The 23,615-nt window shown below is 39.6% G+C and overlaps 1 protein-coding gene and 1 pseudogene across 1 annotated transcript; one reads left to right on the forward strand and one right to left on the reverse strand.

Moving 5' to 3' along the window:
- Positions 1-17,435: 17,435 nt before the first annotated feature.
- LOC103123053 (active regulator of SIRT1-like) lies at positions 17,436-17,957 on the reverse strand. Its single transcript, XM_007533682.2, has one exon. It carries the CDS (start codon positions 17,955-17,957, stop codon positions 17,553-17,555), a length of 405 nt encoding a protein of 134 aa, XP_007533744.1. The 3' UTR covers positions 17,436-17,552.
- A 3,283-nt stretch (positions 17,958-21,240) lies between these two features.
- Positions 21,241-22,124, forward strand: LOC103123067 (proliferating cell nuclear antigen-like; annotated as a pseudogene).
- Positions 22,125-23,615: the final 1,491 nt, after the last annotated feature.

The raw sequence follows: 23,615 nt of genomic DNA on the forward strand, positions 1-23,615 counted from the left end.
ATAAGGTAGGAGGGGTACAACTCCACACAATTCCCACCACCCAATCCCCATAACCCACCCCCTCCCATGGTAGCTTTCCCATTCTCTAGCCCTCTGGGAGCATGGACCCAGGGTCGTTGAGGGTTGCAGAAGGTAGAAGGTCTGGCTTCTGTAATTGCTTCCCCGCTGAACATGGGCGTTGACTGGTCGGTCCATACTCCCAGTCTGCCTCTCTGAAAGGAAAGAGTTATTTATTTATTTATTTTTTTATTATTTAATTAGCTATGTGGGGGGGGGAGGGAGAGAATGGGTAGGGACAGTAGGAAAAGTGAGACAAGTTATTTTAGCAGTGAATATGACAGCCGGTCCCCTAGCAATGAAAAATACACTAAGAGTTAATTCTGGTCAACCTGAAGGAGAGGGGGAAAGGGGTACACGTTTATCTTGTATTAATAATAAAATAGAACAGAGTAAAAAATCTGTCCTGTCTTCAGCTTGGATGGCTCCAGATTGCCTAAGGCCCCCTGAGCAGAGGCAGCTGGTTGGTTACTTAGAAAGAAAAAAGGCCAAAGGTTTCAGAAGGGAATAGACTTAGAATGAATGACACCCCCTGGTGGGACAGGAATCTTGGTAAAGAAAGAAGCTCAGCAGGGGAGCCTGCTAGGAGCAGATCTCTGGTCCCCAGGGGCTGGTTATGGGGGGGAAGGAGGGAGGGGGTACGCTTCAGGAATAATAATTTAAAAGAAAAAAAATTTTCCCTTTCTTTTTACTCTATTTTTTAACCCAAATTAAGTTATAGTCACCTCCTTGGTGTTACTGCTAGGACCTCTTATTGACTGGCCTACTAAAGGCAGAAAATCCTACCATTTCTAATGGATGTGGTCGGAGCTCAAGCCACTAGCAGCTTCTCAGTCCGCCAACTTCCGGAAAAATCTCAATTCTGGATTTTAATCTAATTTCCACAAGTTTTCCCAGTAATGTTCCTATGCATAACCCAGTTTATCATGATAGCTTCTTCTAAGTAGATTCTATTACTGTTTTCAGTGCTTGAAATTTTCAAGTTTTTGTCTGATCCTATATGAGACTTTGAATATGAGCATGTGTGTACATTTCTGATTCTCATTTTTTGACACTACATTGTTATGCCATGTGCATGACCCACTTTCTTTTATTTTTTATTATTGGTTTACAGAACTGTAAGACAGTAGGGGTATGTTTCCACACCATTTCCAGAGTTCTGTGTTCCCATCCAGTCCACTGGAAACTGTAGTAGTTCTCCTAGGATCACCCATATGCACTGATTCTATAACTATATCTATGTATATATATATATTTTTTTTCTGCCCATTTTTTAAACAGGTCTTCCTTCACTCCCTTTTTAAGGCATACCTATACCTATTACTACTTCCAAGTGTCCTTCCTTTTTTTTTTTTTTTTTAACCAGGCCACCCCATCATCTGGGGCTCTAGTCAGGGAATCCTGGAATCCCCATAAAGATTTGATGGAACCTGGTGGCTGAAAAGAGAGCCAGAGGGTTAAGAGTAGGAAAGCTATCAGGGTAGGGGTTGGTATACGGAGGTCTGGTGGCGGAAACTGTGCAAAGCTGTACCCCTCTTATCCTATGGTTTTGTCAATGTTTCCTTTTTATAAATTGAAAAAAAAAGATATGATGGGCTTATACCTCTAATATATCCCTCTCTCCATTATCACTGATCACCTCCATCAGAAACAACATCTTAAACCTTCTTGTGGGCTTCTAGAGGACCTTGCCCTCAATGTAGAACAGCAATGGTAGAAACTGCCCCACTCTCTGAGGGGAGGCTGGGTCAACATACTTGAGGAAGACTGCTCCTGAAATGAGTGAACGCTTCTAGCTATGACCATGGACTGCAAGCTCAGACTGACAGGCATGCAAAGGTTACATAGGCTCCTGTGCTAATATGAATAGATATGAGTCCTGGGTCAGATTGATGAGGTTTATAGTTAAAGATGTTTATATACTTTCTTCATACGTGGGAGCTACTTTCTGCCCTGATCCAGCTTTCTATTTCTATTTTCAATTCTGAAACCATCTTCCCAGACAATACTCACCTGCATGTGAGCTATTGGGCTCAGACAAAAATTACTAAGTTATGGGCCCCATGGAATATAATTAAAATAAACTGATAACTATTTGTTATTGTTTTTCTCCAATTTTCTTTCTCTCCTCTTATTTCTCTTATTTTTATTTAATTTATTTTTTACTTTTAGCACCCTTTAGTTAGTGATTTAATAATGATTGACAGGATTGTGGGATAAGAGGGGTACAATTCCATACAATTCCCATCACCAGAGTTCCATATAGCCTCCCCTCCATTGGAAGCTTCCCTAGTCTTTTTTCCTCTGGGAATATGGACCAAAGATCTTTATGAGGAGCAGAAGGTGGGAGGTCTGGCTTCTGTAATTGCTTTTCTTTGGACATGGGCATTGGCAGGTTGATCCATACTCCCAGCCTGTTTCTATCTTTCTCTATTGGGATAGGGCTCTGGAGAGGTGAGGTTCCAGGACACATTGGTGAGGTCATCTGCCCAGGGAAGTCAGGCTGGCATCATGGTAGCATTTGCAACTTGGTGGCAGGGTAATGGAGCTATAAGGTTGACATCCCAGGCCTGGCATTTCCAAACACAGTCTGAAGTAGAAAATGTTGAGGTGGTGCTGGTTGCATTGATTTGGTTGAGATCAGAAGATTTAGTATCAAATGGTATGGATCAAGAGAAGCATGAAGGAAAACAAGCAAATCTCTGGAATTCCACGACTGGGAGAAATATGGGTTTATAGAGAATAAGGAAGGTTCTTGCTGTCTTAGAGTTTAACAAGGCAATAGAAAATTATTATTATAATAAAATTAGTTGGGAACTTGGTTTACTTTAAAAATCCCATGGTTAGGATTTACTGTACCATATAAGACTTTACCATGATTTATGTCATTTAATGCTATTTACAAATATATCTTATATACTGACAAAACAAGTTGCTTCTGGTCTCCCTGGTCTAAGATTATAGGTGATTTAATATTTCCAGGATTTTCTGTTGTGGTTGTTTCTGATGTATGTCATTCTCACAGAGGTGAGGTGGTATCTCATTGTTGACTTTATTTTCATTTCTCTGACAATCAGTGGCTTAGAGCAATTTTTCATTTCTGTATCTCTTCTGTAGTGAATATTCTGTTTATATCCTCTCTTCACTTTTGAATTGGGTCATCTGATTTTTTGTTGGTCAGATTGGTGAGCTCTTTATATATTATGGTTTTTAGTCTCTTGTATGATGTATGGCATGTAAAGGTCTCCTCCCATTCTCTGAGAAGTCTCTCTTTGGGTGATGTTTTCTTTTTCTGTGCACTAGATTTTGCATCATAGCAATTAGGCAAGAGAAAGGAATCAAAGGAATACAGATTGGAAGGGAAGAAGTCAAACTCTCACTATCTGAAAATGATATGATAGTATACATAGAAAAGTCAAAAGAATACAGCAGAAAGCTTCTGGAAACTATTAGTCAATATAGTAAGTTGTCAGGCTACAAAATTAATGTACAAAAACCGGTGGCATTCCTTTATGCAAACATTAAGTCAGAAGAAGAAGATATCCAGAGATCACTCCCATTCACTACTGCAGCAAAATCAATAAAATATCTAGGAATAAACCTAATAAAGAAGTGAAAGACTTATATACTGAAAACTATGAGTCGCTATTCAAGGAAATAGAAAATGATAAAAGTGAAAAGATATCTTATGCTAGTGTATTGGAAGAATTAACATAATCAAAATGAATATTCTACCCAGAGCCACATGCAAATTTAATGTGATACCCATCAAGTTTCCACCAAATTCCTTTTTATTTCCTTTATTGGGGGATTAATGTTTTACATTCAACAGTAAATACAATAGTTTGCACATGCATAACATTTCTCAGTTTTTCACAAAACAATACAACCCCCACTAGGTCGTCAGTCATCCTTTTCTAGGACCTGTAATCTCCCCCACCAATTTTCTTTTTTTTTTTTTTAATTTTTTATATTTTCCCATTTGTTGTCCTTGTTTTTTTTTTTTTGTAGTTATTATTGTTGTTGTTATTGATGTTGCCATTGTTGGATAGGACAGAGAGAAATGGAGAGAGGAGGGGAAGACAGAGAGGGGGAGAGAAAGTTAGACACCTGCAGACCTGCTTCACCACCTGTGAAGCGACTCCCCTGCAGGTGGGGAGCTGGCAGCTCAAACTGGGATCCTTTGCAGGTCCTTGGGCTTGGTGCCATGTGTGCTTAACCCACTGCACTACCACTGCCCAACTCCCAACCAATTTTCTTTAAGAGAAATAGAACAAGAATTACATGTATCTGGAACCAGAAAACACCTAGAATCACAAAAAAAATCTTTAGAAAAACAAAACAAACAAACAGAAATTGAGGCATCACACTTCCAGACCTCAAACTATATTATAAGGCTATTATAATCAAAATTGCTTGGTACTAGAAGAAAAATAGGTACACAGACCAGTGGAACAGAATTGAAAGCCCAGAACTAAACCCCCACACCTATGGACATCTAATTTTTGATAAAGGGGTCCAAACTTTTAAATGGAGAAAGGAGGCTCTCTTCAATAAATGGTCTTGGGAACATTGGGTTGAAACATGCAGACGAATGAAACTGAATCACTTTATCTCACCAGAAAAAAAAAAAGTAAACTCCAAATGGATCAAGGACCTGGATGTTAGACCAGAAACTATCAAATACTTAGAGGAAAATATTGGTGGAGCTCTTTCCCATCTAAATCTCAAGGGCATCTTTAATAATACAAACTCAACTGCAAGGAAGACTAAAACAAAAATAAAAATAAACCAATGGGACTTTATTTATTACCAGATTATTTATTTATTATCACTGCTTACTTGTGGTTTATGGTGGTACAGGAGATTGAACCAGGCATGAGAGTCTCTTTGCATAACCATTATGCTATCTACTTTCGCCCCCTCTGTTTCCTTCAGACACTTTTTTGTTTTCTATCTTGAATCGTTTCTTTGCCTTTTAAAATTTTTTTATTTATAAAATGGAAATGTTGAAAAGACCATAGGACAGGAAGGGGGAAATTCCACACACTTCCCATGAGAGGAGAGGAGAGGAGAGGAAAGGAGAGGAAAGGAGAAGAAAGGAGAGGAAAGGAGAGGAGAGGAGAGGAGAGGAGAGGAGAGGAGAGGAAAGGAGAGGAAAGGAGAGGAAAGGAGAGGAAAGGAGAGGAAAGGAGAGGAAAGGAGAGGAAAGGAGAGGAAAGGAGAGGAAAGGAGAGGAAAGGAGAGGGAAGGAGAGGGAAGGAGAGACCAAAGTGTGCTCCACCCTGCACATATAGCTTCATCCTGTAGGTTCTCTTATGAAGTGTCTGGGGCTCAAACCTGGGTTTTTGCACATGCTGGCCTGTGCTATCTACTGAGTGAATCACCTCCTAGCCTGACCCTCTGGTTCCTTATAAAATGAATCACCCCGTGTGTGTGTGTGTGTGTGTGTGTGTGTGTGTGTGTGTGTGTGTGTGTTTAAGAGGCAGGACTAGGATTTATCATCCAGTTTTATGGTTGCAATTGATTTAATATCAGACACCTCCTTAGACTGAACTAAGACTCTAGGCTAGCATTGCTAATGACATTTCAGGATAATCTGCTATAGAGATTCTGGGACTAGAAAAATTGTCCCAAGATAGTATTTCTGGAGGCTTTGGGGAAGAAGAAGAGGAGGAAGATGAGGACAAGGAGGAGGAGGACTAGGAGGACGAGGAGACATATCGTCTGGGGGAAACTCAGCACCACTTCATTGAAGAACAGAACCCTGGTTTCAACATGTTGGCTTTGAGTTTTTATAAGTTATACTCCTACCATTTCCACCAAGTATGGATGGATTCAAGTCTCCTTTTGATTAGGCTGCCTGGCTGTGTGAGATGAGATAGAGTTATTTTTATGCAGTTCTGTAACTTGGTTGACCAAGTATGGCTCAGTAAACTCAAACAGATGGGAAGCAGAATTCACTGTCAGTTACTGTCAGAGAGTCAGATTCTTGTTGCGGCTGTAGTTTCTCAATTCTGTTTCCATCTCCTGATGGAATGCAATGCAGCCCTGGTCTTCTGGGATGGGTTATTTGTGGGCTTTTCATGGTGTAGATATGTTCTTCTTAGCTATCATATATTTTCTCTATTTCTTGAACCTTTTGTGCCTCCAAGACTGCTTTCCACACTGAACTTTCTAGAAAACTGAGATCAAGAATTCCTAGACATAGGGGCTAGGCAGTGGCACCACATTGCACACACGTTTCAATGCTCAACAAACCAAGTTCAAACCATTGGTCTCCAATATCAATGATAACAACAATAATAACTACAACAATAAAACAACATGGGCAACAAAAGGGAACAAATAGATAAATATAAAAAAATAAAATAAAGGGAGTCAGGCAGTAGCACAGAGGGTTAAGCACACGTGGCACAAAGTGCAAGGGCCAGCATTAAGGATCCCATTTCAAGCCCCCAGCTCCCCACCTGCAGGGGAGTCACTTCACAGGCAGTGAAGCAGGTCTGCAGGTGTCTATCTTTCTCTCCCCCTCTCTGTCTTCCCCTTCTCTCTCCATTTCTCTGTCCTATCCAACAACAACAATATCAATGATAACAACAACAATAACTACACGAATAAACCAACAAGGGCAACAAAAGGGAATAAATAAATAAATATATAAAATAAAAACAAACAAACATTGGTCTCATCTGCAGGGCTGGGGGAAGCTTCACGAATGCTGAAGCAGCGTTTTCTCTTTCTTTCTCTTCCCTGTTCTTTCCCCCAGTCTTTCTTCACCCACCTTCCCTCTACCTCAATTTCCCTCTGTCTTATCAAAACAAAACAAATTCCTGGACACTCCCAAATTTTATTGGATAGAAGTTCAATTGAAGAATGAGCCAGTAGGGGCCAGGTGGTGTGCACACATGATTAAGCACACACATTACAGTGTGCAAGGACACAGATTCAATCCCTTGGTCCCCACCTACAGGAGGAAAGCTTCACAAGTGGTAAAACAGTGCTCTGTCTCTCTCCCTTTCTATCTCCCCTTCAGTTTCTCTGTCTCTATCAAATAATAAATAAATAAATTTTAAAAAGAATGAGCCAGTATTTCTGATTCAACTTCCGGAGGTGGAGCTACGAGCAGCAGATCGCTTTCTCTCCTCTCCTCTCCTATCCTCTCTCAGATCAACTAGGAATACCAAAGGAGACCACCCGGGACCGAAACAAGACAGGACTAGAATGACCACAGGAACCCAGTAAATCACCAGTGAGTACAAACACATGTGGCTGGTGACAGAGGAGAGAGGAGCCTAAGGAGAGATTAAGTGACTGCTAACAGTTCAGCAGTTTATCAGTTGAGACACCACCTCCAGTCTGCTCCACCAACCAGGGGACAGCTGAAGCGAGGAGAGGACTCCCCAGAGACTCACCAAGTGCAACTCTGAGTCTCCATTGCTACTACCCTCAGAATCTGGAGCAGTGACAGGGAGGGACACCAGGGGACAGAGATCTAACCAGGAAACTCAGGAGAAGACCTATACCTTGGTGGCATAGCTGAGGGGTTGTGAAAGTCTCTTTGCATAACCACTGGATTATCTCTGCCACACCCTGCTTTATCTCTTGGTCAGGAGTCAGTGATTAAGCTGAAGCCTATTGATAGTTTAAAAGGCCTCAGGCTCCATATCCTACAGAGAAGAAAAAGAAAAAAAAAGAGGCTTTTAAACCACTGAGCTCCAACTCAGAGATTTAAATACTATTGAAACAACTGTTAACTTCCACCACTGTGAATCCTTTAATTAACTTACTTAGACACAAGTCAATCCAGACAATAGTGATCAATAATTTGAAAAGTACTGATAAAGGGAACTCATAACATAATATATAAAATGGTTAAAACAACAAGGAAAAATATTGGAGAATCGAACCAGGACAAGAGCCCAGCTAAAAGTCCTCCAGAGGGTGAAGCACAAAATAACGAGTTCAACATCCAAACATTAGCTAAGGAAATAATAACAGGAGTGAGTAAAGAATTTGAAAAAATTATAATCAGAAATACAGGAACAACAAATGAGAATATGGAAGAAAATACTAATTATCTCATGGTTATTAGAGAGCTGAAAGCTGAAATCGCTGATCTAAGAATGCAACTAGCTGAACAAGCTAAAACAGTATCAGAGCAGGGCAACAAAATAGATGAACTCCAGAAAACAGTAGAGGGCAGAGAGAATAGAATCAATGAGGCTGAAGACAGAATTAGCAAGATTGAGGATGAATTAGAGACAACTAAAAAGAAGTAAGAGATCTCAAAAAGAGATTAAGAGATGCTGAAAACAACAATAGAGTCCTATGGGATGACTTCAAAAGAAACAATATACACATTATTGGCATACCAGAGGAAGAAAGAGAAGGAGAGGAAGAAAGCATTTTCCAGGCCATAATAGCAGAAAATTTCTGTAGTCTAGACAATATCAAAGACATAAAGATTCAAGAAGCCCAGAGGGTCCCAAACAGAATTAACCCAGACCTAAAGACACCAAGACATATCATACTTAGAATGGAAAGGAATAAGGATAAAGAAAGGATCCTGAAGGCTGAAACAGAAAAACAAAGAGTCACCTACAAAGGAAAACCCATAAGATTAGCAGCAGACTTCTCCATACAGACACTACAGGCCGGAAGAGAATGGCAAGATATCTAGCAAGTGCTCAATGAGAAAGGCTTTCAGCCAAGAATACTATATCCTGCTAGGCTGCCATTCAGAGTGGATGGAGGCATCAAAACCTTCTCAGACAAGCAACAGTTGAAGGAATAAACTATCACCAAGCCTGCCCTGCAAGAAGTTCTGAAAGGTCTCCTATAAACAATCAGACCACCACAAATAGGACATATATCAAAACACTCTAAAACTCTACAAGAATGGCATTAAAATATCTTCAATCTTTGATATCAATAAATGTCAATGGCCTGAATTCACCTATTAAAAGAGACAGAGTAGGAAGATGGATCAGAAAACACAACCCAACAATATACTGTCTACAGGAAACCCACCTAATTCAACAAGACAAACACAGACTTAAAGTGAAAGGATGGAAAACTATCATACAAGCCAATGGCCCACAAAAAAGGGCAGGAACAGCTATTCTCATATCTGACATGATAGACTTTAAAATAGATAAGATTAAAAAAGATAGGAATGGACACTACTTAATGCTTAGAGGATCAAGAGGACTTAACAATTATTAACATCTATGCACCCAATGAGAAGCCATCTAAATATATCAAACTTCTACTGAAAGAGCTACAGCAATATATTAACAGTAACACAATCATAGTAGGGGACTTCAACACCCTGCTTTCTCAACTTGACAGATCATCCAGGCAGAAAATCAATAAAGACATAGGGGAGCTAAATGAAGTGATAGATAAACTAGAACTATTGGATATTTTCAGAGTCATTCATCCCAAGAAACTGGAATACACATTTTACTCAAATCCACATGGGTCATTCTCAAGGATAGACCATATGTTAGGCCAAAAAGACAGCATCAGCAAATTCAAGAGCATTGAAATCATCCCAAGCATCTTCTCAGACCACAGTGGAATTAAACTAACACTTAACAATCAACAAAAGATTAGTAACAGTCCCAAAATGTGGAAGCTCAACAGTACACTTCTTAACAACTTCTGGGTCAAAGAGGAAATTAAAGAAGAAATCAAAATGTTTCGAGAGTTCAATGAAAATGAAGACACAAGCTATCAAAATATTTGGGACACAGCTAAAGCAGTATTAAGAGGGAAGTTCATAGCTATACAAGCACACATTAGGAAACAAGAAAAAGCACAAATAAACAGCCTGATTGCACATCTTGAAGACCTAGAAGAACAACAAAGGAACCCTAAAGCAACGAGAAGGTCAGAAATCACTAAAGTTAGGGCAGAAATAAATAACATTGAGAATAGGAAAACCATACAAAAGATCAATGAAAGTAAATGTTGGTTCTTCGAAAGAGTAAACAAAATCGACAAACCTTTAGCCAGACTCACAAAACAAAAAAGGGAGAAGACCCAAATAAATAGGATAGTAAATCAAAGAGGAGATATCACAACAGACACTGCAGAAATTCAACATATCATGCGAGGCTTCTATGAACAACTATATGCCACCAAGATAAAGAACCTGGAAGAAATGGACGATTTCCTAGATACCTACCAACTTCCAAAACTAAGTAAAGAGGAAGTAGATAACATGAACAGACCCATCACAGCTAATGAAATTGAAACAGTTATCAAAAATCTCCCCAAAAATAAAAGTCCTGGACCAGATGGTTTTACAAATGAATTCCACAAAACCTTCAAAGAAGAACTAATACCTCTACTTTTAAAAATCTTCCAGAAGATTGAAGACACTGGAATACTCCCTGCCAGCTTCTATGAAGCCAACATCACCCTGATACCAAAAGCAGACAGGGATACAACCAAAAAAGAAAACTACAGACCAATATCTCTGATGAACATAGATGCAAAAATATTAAACAAAATTCTAGCCAACCGGATACAATAGTATATCAAAAAGATTGTTCATCATGACCAAGTGGGGTTTATCCCAGGCATGCAAGGTTGGTTTAATATACGTAAATCAATCAATGTGATCCACCACATCAACAAAAGCAAGACCAAAAACCACATGGTCATATCAATAGATGCAGAGAAAGCCTTTGACAAAATACAACATCCCTTTATGATCAAAACACTACAAAAAATGGGAATAGATGGAAAATTCCTGAAGATAGTGGAGTCTATATATAGCAAACCTACAGCCAACATCATACTCAATGGTGAAAAACTGGAAGCATTTCCACTCAGATCAGGTACTAGACAGGGCTGCCCACTATCACCATTACTATTCAACATAGTGTTGGAAGTTCTTGCCATAGCAATCAGGCAGGAGTAAGGAATTAAAGGGATACAAATTGGAAGAGAAGAAGTCAAACTCTCCTTATTTGCAGATGACATGATAGTATACATAGAAAAACCTAAAGAATCCAGCAAGAAGCTTTTGGAAATTATTAGGCAATACAGTAAGGTGTCAGGCTATAAAATTAACATTCAAAAGTCAGTGGCATTCCTCTATGCAAACACTAAGTTAGAAGAAATTGACAAAAGGACTTTTCAAAGTTAACCCAATTACCAAACAATGTGATGATAACATTAACTATCCATTGTCTTTTTGAACCCTAAGACAGCAGGAACCTCACATCTCCACTATAGAGCCTCTACTTCCCCCAGTCCTGGAACCCTTGGATAGGGCCCACTTTCCCGTATGCCTCTCCCAATCCATATCAAATAATATTGCATCTGCTGATCACAACATAACCAACACAATGATTGCCACCTCAATATGCTTCACTTCAGACTGTGTCCAGAGACTTCACGTGTGGAATGACAACCCTTCAACTTCATTACTTGGTTGAGACCTTTCCTTTCATAGTATTCTCTAATTTCATCTCAGGTGGTTCACTTTCTAACAAAGTCCCAAAATCTAGATATACACCAGTTTCTGTGAGAGAGAGCATATATTCACACGTATCCGTAAACTACTGCAAAATATATGCCTGAAAGCAGAAGTGCACCAGAGTTTGCAGTGAGTACCCCCCTAACATTTCCTCTCCACTATTCCAAGCTTTGGGTCCATGATTGCTCAACAATTTGTTTGGCTTCGTAGGTTAACTCTCTTTTCAGTCACCAGGTTCCAGATGTCACCAGGATGCCGGCCAGGCTTCCCTAGACTGAAGACCCCACCAATGTGTCCTGGAGCTCCGCTTCCCCAGAGACCCACCCTACTAGGGAAAGAGAGAGGCAGACTGGGAGTAGGGACCTACCAGTCAACACCCATGTTCAGCGGGGAAGCAATTACAGAAGCCAGACCTTCTACCTTCTGCAACCCACAATGACCCTGGGTCCATGCTCCCAGAGGGATAGAGAATGGGAAAGCTATCAGAGGATGGGGTGGGAAATGGAGATTGGGTGGTGGGAATTGTATGGAATTGTACCCCTCCTACCCTATGGTTTTGTTAATTAATCCTTTCTTAAATAAAAAAAATAAATAAAAAGAAGAAATTGAAATCCAGAAATCAATTCCTTTTACTATAGCAACAAAAACAATAAAATATCTAGGAGTAAATCTAACCAAGGAGGTGAAAGACTTGTATACTGAAAATTATGAGTCACTACTCAAAGAAATTGAAAAAGACAGAAAGAAGTGGAAAGATATTCCATGTTCATGGGTTGGAAGAATTAACATCATCAAAATGAATATATTACCCAGAGCCATCTACAAATTTAATGCTATCCCCATCAAGATCCCAAGCACATTTTTAGGAGAATAGAAAAAATGCTACAAATGTTTATCTGGAACCAGAAAAGGCCTAGAATTGCCAAAACAATCTTGAGAAAAAAGAACAGAACCGGTGGCATCACACTCCCAGATCTCAAACTATATTATAGGGCCGCTGTCATCAAAACTGCTTGGTACTGGAACATGAATAGACACACTGACCAGTGGAAAAGAATTGAGAGCCCAGAAATGAGGCCCCACACCTATGGACATCTAATCTTTGACAAAGGTGCCCAGACTATTACATGGGGAAAGCAGAGTCTCTTCAACAAATGGTGTTGGAAACAATGGGTTGAAACATGCAGAAGAATGAAACTGAACCACTGTATTTCACCAAATACAAAAGTAAATTCCAAGTGGATCAAGGACTTGGATGTTAGACCACAAACTATCAGATACTTAGAGGAAAATATTGGCAGAACTCTTTTCCACATAAATTTTAAAGACATTTTCAATGAAACAAATCCAATTACAAAGAAGACTAAGGCAAGTATAAACCTATGGGACTACATCAAATTAAAAAGCTTCTTCACAACAAAAGAAACCACTACCCAAACCAAGAGACCCCTCACAGAATGGGAGAAGATCTTTACATGCCATACTTCAGATAAGAGTTTAATAACCAACATATATAAAGAGCTTGCCAGACTCAACAACAAGACAACAAATAACCCCATCCAAAAATGGGGGGAGGACTTGGACAGAATATTCACCACAGAAGAGATCCAGAAGGCTGAGAAACACATGAAAAAATGCTCCAAGTCTCTGATTGTCAGAGAAATGCAAATAAAGACAACAATGAGATATCATTTCACTCCTGTGAGAATGTCATACATCAGAAAAGGTAACAGCAGCAAATGCTGGAGAGTGTGTGGGGTCAAAGGAACCCTCCTACACTGTTGGTGAGAATGCAAATTGGTCCAACCTCTGTGGAGAACAGTCTGGAGAACTCTCACAAGGCTAGAAATGGACCTACCCTATGATCCTGCAATTCCTCTCCTGGGGATATATCCTAAGGAACCCAACACATCCATCCAAAAAGATCTGTGTACGCATATGTTCTTGGCAGCACAATTTGTAATAGCCAAAACCTGGAATCAACCCAGGTGTCCAACAACAGATGAGTGGCTGAGCAAGTTGTGGTATATATACACAATGGAATACTACTCAGCTGTAAAAAATGGTGACTTCACCGTTTTCAGCCGATCTTGGATGGACCTTGAAAAAATCATGTTGAGTGAAATAAGTCAGAAACAGAAGGATGAATATGGGATGATCTCACTCTCAGGCAGAAGTTGAAAAATAAGATCAGAAAAGAAAATACAAGTAGAACTTGAAATGGAATTGGCGTATTGCACCAAAGTAAAAGACTCTGGGGTGGGTGGGTGGGGAGAATACAGGTCCATGAAGGATGATAAATGACATAGTGGTGGTTGGTTGTATTGTTAAATGGGAAACTGGGGAATGTTATGCATGTACAAACTTCTGTATTTACTGTTGAATGTAAAACATTAATTCCCCAATAAAGAAATAAATTAAAAAAAAAAAGAATGAGCCAGTATTTCTGTAACTCCAACAATTACCCTTTATGTTGTGGGTGAAGATAATGTTCACTGGCGTAAAAATAGCATGGCTGATCTTATGTAAAAACCTACTTATACTTGAACCCTGAAATCATAAATCTAAAATACAATATCTATGTTCCTAAAGTAACCTGAGCTCTTTAAAGTCAGCCTTAGATGTTATAATGTGGGCCACTCTTATGTTGTTTTTAATTTGTTGTAGAAATTTGCAGTTTCAGAAACTTCTTTTTTCTTTTTCTTTTCAATTTAAAGTATCTTTTATTAGAAGATTTTAAATATGGTTTTTAACATCTCTGCACCCAAAGATGTAATAATTCCTACTTCCACTGACCTTTAAACAAAATCTCTATAGTTAGAAAAATTTAACAAAGTTAAGCACAGTATTTTATTTTTCTGTTTCCCCATAGAAACTTCTAATGATAATGATATTCAACATATAATTTTAAAGTCTTTTCTTTCCCCCTTGGTTTGGAGAATTATCTTGCAACTCTGAGTTTCCGTCTTGGAAATGGAAGTTCCAGATTTTCATTTTATGGTATCAGAAATAAATGCTCTTGGAACCTGTTGTTAAAATTCAGGGGCTCCAGCTGGCCGGGCTAGCTTCACGGGCGGGTAACAGAGACGACCAGAGACATACGGCTGGGCAGGGAAGTTGTATTTCTTTATTCAGGAACAACGATTCATAAACTAAGACAAACTAATCACCAAACAGAACTCTGCTGCCTCTTTCCCCCCCGCGGCGGTGCAAGCACTCTCGAACTCTGCAACTCTCCAACCCTCGAACTCTGGAACTCTCAAACCCTCCCGGGGTTCTTTGGGGCAAGGAGATCATTTTCCTGTGGAATTACAGAAGCCGTGAAGCAGGTCAGCAGGTGTCTGTCTTTCTCTCCCCTTCTCTGTGTTCCCCTCCTCTCTCCATTCCTCTCTTTCCTATCCAATAGCAAGGACATCAATAACAACAACAATATAACCACAACAATGATAAAAAAAAAATAAGGGCAACAAAAGAAAAAAAATGGCCTCCAGGAGCAAGGGATCTGTGGTGCAGGCACTGAGCCCCAGCAATAACCCTGATGGCAAAAAAAAAAAAAAAAAAGTCATTCTACCAAAAGCAATCTACAATTTCCTTACAATCCATCTCAAAATCTCAATGGAATTTTTCAAGCAAATTGAACAACTTGTTCAAAAATTTGTGTGGAACCAAAAAAGACCACAAATTGCCAAAACACTTCTGAGAAAAAAGGAAAAATATGAGGTATCACACTCCCCAACTTCAGTTGACACTATAAAGCAGTGATAATCAAAACAGCATGGTACTAGAATAAAAATAGACACTTGGATCAATGGAGCAGAATAAAAATCCAGAAATGAAACCACAATTATACAGCCACCTAAGATATGACAAAGGGGCCAAAATCATTCAATGGAGGTAAGGGCAGACACATGTAGAAAAGTAAAACTAGACTACCACCTAATACCATACACCAAAGTCAAATCAAAATGGATTAAAGATCTAGATATTAGACCAGAAACTCTAAAATGTATAGAAGAAAATGTTGGTGAAACTTTGTTGGGCCTTCATACCAAATATGTATTTGGAAACTCAACTCCCTGGGCATGGGAAATGAAAACAACAGTAAAAAAAAATGGGGTTACATGAAACTAAAATGCTTCTACACATCAAAAGCAAACTACACAAGAATAACCAGGCAATCCTGTAAATGGGAGAAGATATTTGCACATCATACATATATCAGACAAGTGACTGATATCAAACATCTATACAGAATTGGTACAGATCTACAAAAGAAGTAAAAAAATAAATTAATAAGTGGGCTAAAGAACTAAACAGTTTTCTAAAGAAGAGATACACATGGCCCACAGACACATGAAGAAATCTGTTCACTTATCATGAGAGAAATGAAAATTAAAACCACACTGAGATACCATCTCACACATGAGAGAATGGCTTACAGCAATCAACCAGAAAATGACAGGTGTTGAAGAGGTTGTGGAGAAAAGGAAACTCTCCTACATTGTTGATGGGAATGCAAACTGGTACAGCCCCTAGGACGGAGAGGCCTTAAACAAATAAAAATGGAAGTACCTTATGATCCAGCAACACCACTCTTAGGCATTTATCTAGTGGACCATCAAGACTAATTAGAAGGGACATATGCACCCCTATGTTCATAGCAGCATTATTCACAATAGCCAAATTTTAGAAGCAGCCTGAATGCCTATCAACAGATAACTGGCTAAAGTTATGGGATATACATTCCATGGAATATTACTCTGTGACCAAAAAATATTATAAGGTGTCCTTTGGGACAAAATGGATGGAACTGGAGGTGATTATGCTTAGGAAATAAGTAAAGGGAAGAAAGACAACTACCAGATAGCTTCAGTCATGTTCATTCATATGAACTTGCCAAAAAAAAAAAAAATCCAAACAAAACAGACACAAGCAAACTGTAAGACTTGTGAGGACAATGGTGGTTAACTTTGGGAGTTTCAAGGTTGGAGATACAGAACTTTGGTGGTGGGTGTAGGATGGAACTATACATTTAAATCTTACAATATTGTAACAAACTATGAATAAATCAAGACTATTTTAAAAATAAATGAAAGGAAATATAAATAACTTATTGTTTCTTAACATTGACTTTTTAGCTAGTTCAAGAAAAATAAATAATAGAGTAGAAGACATATGTCCAACAAAAGTCTCTCTCCTTCTCTTCCCTTTCTCTCTCTCTCTCTCTCTAATATATAATACATATAATATATGATATATGATATATAATATATATATTCCAGGGAAAATAATTTTAATTCTTGCAATTTTATTTTCTTTCAAGAAAAAAGTGGTTAGGCTCAAATAATAGTGGAGAATTATTTTTAATATTCTAACTATAATTTTCTGTTGGGGAGACTGAAAGGAGTGACAGTGCAAAGAAAGAAAACCACTGCCTTTGTCTACATTAGGGCCTTTTTTTTTTTTCTAGGTCCACATTTATTAAAGCCTGGAAACCCTTGGAGCTCTCCCATTCCCAGAGGTGTATATCCTGCAGCCCCAAAACTGGCTTTTCCAGATTAAGCAGTTCAAAGGTCCTGCTTCAGCAAGAACACACAAAACACAAACTTTTCTGGCAGGCCGCTGGTTCTTCCCAAACATGCAGTGTGAGTTAAGTCCCTCTTATGGCTTCCAGCTCTATTCTAGCCTCCCACTGGTTCTAGTTTTTTTTTTTTAATTTTTTTTTTAAATTATCTTTATGTATTGGATAGAGACAGTCAGAAATCAAGAGGGAAAGGGGTGATAGAGACGGAGAGAGACAGAGTGACACCAGCAACCCCGTTTCACCACTCGTGAAGCTCTCCCCCTGCAGGTGGAGACTGGGGGCTCAAACCAGGTGCGCCACCACCCGGCCCCCAGCACTGGCTCTAGTTTTACGGCATCCCTGACCCAATCTGATGTGCCCTTTATGGGGTCCTGGGGTCAATGCAGGCTTCAAGACTATATACCCCGCTGGGGCCTAGCTGCCGAAGTATTCCTGTTGGAACTTCTGGAAGTCTTCCTCAGTGAACACAGTGCCCTCAGTCTTCTTTTTAGTCTTGGTTACAGGCGGGTCACAGGCCTTGCGGCCCCGGTTCTGATAAAGAATCTTCCGGATGACGTTCTCAGCCATGGTGTTCCTGGAAGCAGTCATAAACTTCAGGTTTGCTCCAAGGTAGTTCTGCTTCTCTCGCTTCTGGAATCCAGCCAGCGCCGACTTGGGCACTTTCCTCTTGGCAGAGTTCCGCAGCTTTTGTGCCTGGGTCGCTTTCGCCTTCCTGGGCCGCTGCTCCGGAGTCCCGCTGGCTTTGGCCAGGCCGCAGGCGACCTGGGGCGCCAGAGCCCCTAGCAGCTCCAGGCCGCGCCGCAGCAAGGCCACCGACATGACTGTCCATTTGGGCCTTTATAACCAGATGATATGTGCATGAATAAGGAATCTCAGTGGTGCTAGGTTAGGTGAATTATCAGGAAGCACAGCGTCAGTATTTCCTGTGGTGAGCTGTGTTGAACCTTTCTGTCAATAATCACATTGACGGGGGCTTAGTCTGAAGAGACAGAGGTGTGTCAGCAGATAGCACTGGGCAATAGGTTTGTTTAAATGAGTGATACACTACAGGCAGATCAAGTTTCACTTTTGTGTTTTCCCTTTCTGTCCTTGTTTCTTACATCCTACCTATAAGTGGTATTATTCCATTTTCATCCTTCTCTTTTTATCTACATGATTCCTTCAAATTCCATCCAAGATGAGACAAAAGAGATGGCTTCATCATTTTTAATAGTTGAGTAGTATTTCTTTGTCTATATCTATCACAACTTTCTTAGCCACTCATCTGTCCTTGGGCATCTGGGTTGCCTCCAAGTTTCATCTATTACAGATAATGCTGCTGTGAGCATTAAGTAAGCATAGATCTCTGTGGATGCATATGCTTGTGTGTTTTTTCTTTTCTTTCTTCTTCTTTTTTAATAACTTGGCATTTTAAAAATGCCCTTTATTTACTTTAATTTTTTTTATATAAAATGGAAATATTGACAAGACTATAGGATAGAAGGGATACAATTCCACACAATTCCCACCTCCAAAACTCCATACCCAATCCCCTACCTTGAGAGCTTCCCTATTCTTTATCCCTCTGGGAGTACGGACCCAGGATCATTACAGGGTTGCAGAAGGTGGAAGGTCTGGCTTCTGTAATTGCTTCCTTACTGAACTTGGGGATATAACCCCAGGAGAAGAATTGCTGGGTCCTACCAAATAGGAACATTTCTAGTGTTCTGAGAAACTTTCAGCTCAGTTTGTTCTTACTACTTGTTTTCTATAGCCACACATCTCTCACTAGCCACCGTATTAGTTTTCCGGTCAGCTCAGACTAGTGCAGGAGGCTCCCAGGACAGCCTCAGTCTAGTTACCTTGGCAGGGCTCTTACATGAACAGATGAAGACAGCTGATAACACTAGCAACCTCATTTGCCATCTAGCTTCTCCAGGATACTTGCTTCCCTGGAAATGGCGGGTGTTTGCTCTGTGAATCCATGGCAACCATATCACACAATGGTAGCAAATGTTGCTGCTTTTCCTGTATGACATTCTATTTTGGGAATGGTATGGGCTTTCAACAACACCGGCTTGAGCTCTTACCTCCATCAAGTTATATAAAAATCATGTCTCTCAGAAGATTTTGCCACTTGACCTTGTTCATCAGGAGGAAAAAACAAAAACAAACAAACAAAAAATTGCCCTTGTGTACAGATGGCATAATTTCTCATATTTAAATTTTAAACGGTCAAAAAAGGGAATCCCTCCCCAGCATCAAGGTTTCTAAATATATATTGGGCCAAAAGGCACAAAAGCTGCGGAACTCTGCCAAGGGGAAAGTGCCCAAGTATTATATATATATATTGCAGGAATATAGGTATTGATAAACCTCAAAATACTTGAGAAAAATATGATTGATTAATGACAGACCCTATTTTATTCTCCCTCAACTTCTCCCATTGATTTGAGATACATTTTGAAAACATTTCTATTTTTGTTCCTATTGGTTCCTGACACAACTCTTTTTTAAAAAAAATATTTATTTATTCCCTCTTGTTGCCCTTGTTGTAGTTATTATTGTTGTTGTTACTGATGTCATTGTTGTTGGATAGGACAGAGAGAAATGGAGAGAGGAGGGGAAGACAGAGAGGGAGAGAGAAAGATAGACACCTGCAGACCTGCTTCACTGCCTCACCACCCTGCAGGTGGGGAGCCAGGGGCTCTAACCGGGATCTTTACACCGGTCCTTGCACTGTGGCCACCTGCACTTAACCCACTGTGCTACCGCCCGACTCCCATAACTCTATATTTTAAACAGATATGGAGGAAAGAGAGAGAGATAGAGAGAGAGAAGGAGATTGAAAGAACACATATTTTATTGGGGAGTTCATGGTTTACAGGACAGTTGTTGACACATGGGCACAATTTCTCATGTCCCTATGACAGGTATCTACAGAACACTCACCCCCAACCTAGGTCCTTTTCCATTATCATCTACCAGGACCCCAAAGTCCCCATAGTCCCCTCCTGCCCTTTCTCCCCAGAGTCTTTTGCTTTGTCAATTTTTTTTTAACTTCTTTGCCCCACAAAGTGCATCATACTTTGTCTTAGCCCTTACTTTGGTTTACTGATAACCACTGACAGGTTACTTAGTTTCATTAAGACTGAGCCTTGGGGAGTCAGGTGGTAGTGCAGTGGGTTAAGCACACGTGGCGCAAAGAGCAAGGACCAGTTAGGATTCCAGTTCAAGCCCCTAGCTCCCCACCTGCAGGGGAGTCGCTTCACAGGCGGTGAAGCAGGTCTGCAGGGGTCTCTCTGTCTCTCTTCCTCTCTATCTCCTCCTTCTCTCTCAATTTCTCTCTGTCTCTATCCAATAACAAATAAATTTTAAAAATAAAAAAAAAAAGACTGAGCCTTGATGTCTCATTCTGCATCTCTCCTTAGTCTTTCAAATCTATAGGCTGGTTGTAAACTCTTGCTCAGTGCAGAAGTGGATCTTGTGCCCAGTACTTCCTTCCACAACAGTGAACTGGGAAATCCTGGTGCTTCCAGGAAAACTCTGGTCACTTAACACTCCAGTGAGTCTCTTTCTGCATCTCTCATGAAATTCTCACAACCTGACAACACTATCATGTGACTTGAGTACCTCTTGCATTCCTCCCTGGAGTTTCAAAAGGAAAGAAAAAAAATTAATCCTTGTTGTTGAAAAAGGAATGACAGATTTTCCTCTGGAGCATAAAATTGGTCTGCCTATACCCACTAACTACATGAAATCTTTCTTTTGTTCTAATTGTAAACCGATTTGATCTGAGACAAATGCATGAGCTATTATCCTGGGCTCACTATGTTCCTGGATCGTGTATGTGTGTTTTGTTTTTTTATTTTCCCCATTTCTTCTTAGCTTGTGTCTCTTCTCCCATAAGCTCTTGGGACAGGGCCAAGGGCAGGGAGAGGATGGTAAGGAAACATTCTGAGACAGACATCCCTTAACCCATTCAATGTATTTATTTCTCTTCCATAATTTATTGAAAATTTCTGGGCCTCGAAGATGCGGCGGTATGGAATGGTTGTAGAAACCACTTGCTTCTCCTCCTCGGTCTCAGACTTGTGTGCTGCGTTCACTCTCGTCCGGTTAGGCCTACAACGCCTACTCCTTATACCTTTCCACCTGTAGCCGTGTCGTTGGGACTCCACCACGGCGTTTGAGGCATGCCTGGTCCAGGACACCATCCTGAAAAAAGTGCTGGAAGCACTTAATGATCTCATCAAGGAGGCCTGCTGGGACATCAGCTCTAGCGGACATGAAACTGCAGAGTGTGGACTCGTCTCACGTCTCCTTGGTGCAGCTCACCCTATGCTCAGAGGGCTTGGACACTTACCGCAAATCGGCCATAGGTGTGAACCTCACCAGCATGTCCAAAATTCTGAAATGTGCTGGTAATGAAGACACTAAGGGCTGAAGATAATGCTCGCACCTTGGTACTAAGTATCTGAGGCTCCAAATCAAGAAAATGTTTCAGACTATGAAATGAAATGAATGGATTTAGATGTTGAAAAGCTTGGAATTCCAGAACAAGAATATAGTTGTGTAGTAAAGATGCCTTCTGGTGAATTTGCACGTATATGCCGAGATCTCAGTCATAGTGGAGATGCTGTTGTAATTTCCTGGGCAAAAGATGGAGTGAAATTTTCCACAAGTAGAGAACTTGGGAATGGAAACATTAAGCTGTCACAAACAAACAATGTTGATAAAGAAGAGGAAGCTGTTAACATGAGATGAGTGAACCAGTTCAGCTAACTTTCGCATTGAGGTATTTGAACTTCTTTACAAAAGCAACTCCTCTCTCTTCTATGGTAACACTCAGTATGTCTGCAGATGTACCCCTCATTGTAGAGTATCAAATTGTCAATATGGGACATTTAAAGTACTATTTGGCTTCCAAAATTGAAGATGAAGAAAAGTCATAGGCATTCTTAAAATCGAAAAAAAAAAAATTGAATCACTTTATATGAGAACAGCTTCTGGGATACCAACATTTTGAGTCTCTTCTCTCACCAAACTTGTACTTCTGTGTACATAGGTAGATAATGGTTTGTGTAAATAATCTATTTTTCCCCTCCATTCTATACAATTTGGTAAAAAGAATAAAGTTCTAAGTATTGTCTAGCATTGTTAGTCTAGAAATATGTCTGCCTTACTTGAAATGCTGAATATACTTTTTTGTAACAGATTTTTTACTCTAGTTTTTAAGACATGTTTTCAATTTAAATACAGCTCATTTGAACTTAAAAAAAAAGAAGAAAAAAAATGTAGGCCTACTACTCTAAATCTTACAACCATTTTTCTTATGAACCTAAAGACTACTTCAGTGTTTTGTGACATATTGTGTTGAGGTACTAATGAGAGAAATTCAGTGCCAATCAATTTCTTACTTTTTGATTGGTTATCCCTCTTTTTCTCTTTGGAATAGTGTGAGGGATTTCATTTCATTGTTCTGAAAATTCAAAAAAGGTGGGTCACAGACCTTTAGTTTCCTTTAGATTGCCTGGAATTCAACTTTCCCATTCTATGTGAAGGCACAATTTTATATTTGAAAAGTTTTGTCTTCTTCAACATTTATGAAAAAAAATCTTTCTCTTCAATTTCTTTTACCTCCTTTTACAATTTCTGTGATTTATATATTGGAGCTTGTGAGATGACTTTTTCTCTGTGAGTTCCTTTAAAGTACCACCCTATCCCATCCTATGCCTTACTTTTTTCTCCATTGCTTGTAGTATTTTGATCAACTTTGAAAACTCTTTCCTTTGAAAAACATTTCTTTTGGCAATATTACTTTTAATCTCCAAATGCTTTTTTTCTTGTTCTAGTCATTTCTGAAGATACTCTGTTCTTTTAAGAGGAAATTTATTTGAATCAGAGAAATAATACATTTCTGTTGTTGATTCATTTAATATCCAGATAAACTTTCCTTAAAGTTCTCTAAGGTCTCCTTTTGTTGCTATCTGCTTCAGACTCATTTGCCTTGTTTACTTTCTTTGTATCAGGTGTTGTTTTTTGTCAAGTGATAATTCTCACTCATATTGTGCGAATGAATAGATATAAGAGTGAAATGACTACATGTGACTAGCTAGCATAGGATATCCTAACTATTGATTAAATGGATCCATTAACCTTGCAGTTCTATTCCTGAAACAGAAGTTTGACTGATGCTCTTGTGTGTGATAGGGTTTTCCTCAATTTTAAAAATTTCCACTGCTTGCGGACTTTCTAGAGACTGGGAGCCCTGTCACACTGTGTGACCTTGCACCTCTCACATGAAAAAACTTAAAAAAATTTTTTTTTTATTTATTCCCTTTTGTTGCCCTTGTTGTTTTATTGTTGTAGTTATTATTGTTGTTGTCGTTGTTGGATAGGACAGAGAGAAATGGAGAGAGGAGGGGAAGACAGAGAGGGGGAGAGAAAGACAGACACCTGCAGACCTGCTTCACCGCTTGTGAAGTGACTCCCCTG

This window comes from Erinaceus europaeus, chromosome 7 (assembly GCF_950295315.1).
Source record: "Erinaceus europaeus chromosome 7, mEriEur2.1, whole genome shotgun sequence".
In the NCBI taxonomy this organism is placed as follows: Eukaryota; Metazoa; Chordata; class Mammalia; order Eulipotyphla; family Erinaceidae; genus Erinaceus; species Erinaceus europaeus.

Coding starts and splice junctions, on each gene's coding strand:
- LOC103123053 (XM_007533682.2), bottom strand. CDS start 17,957: ATGTCGGTGGCCTTGCTGCGGCGCGGCCTGGAGCTGCTAGGGGCTCTG.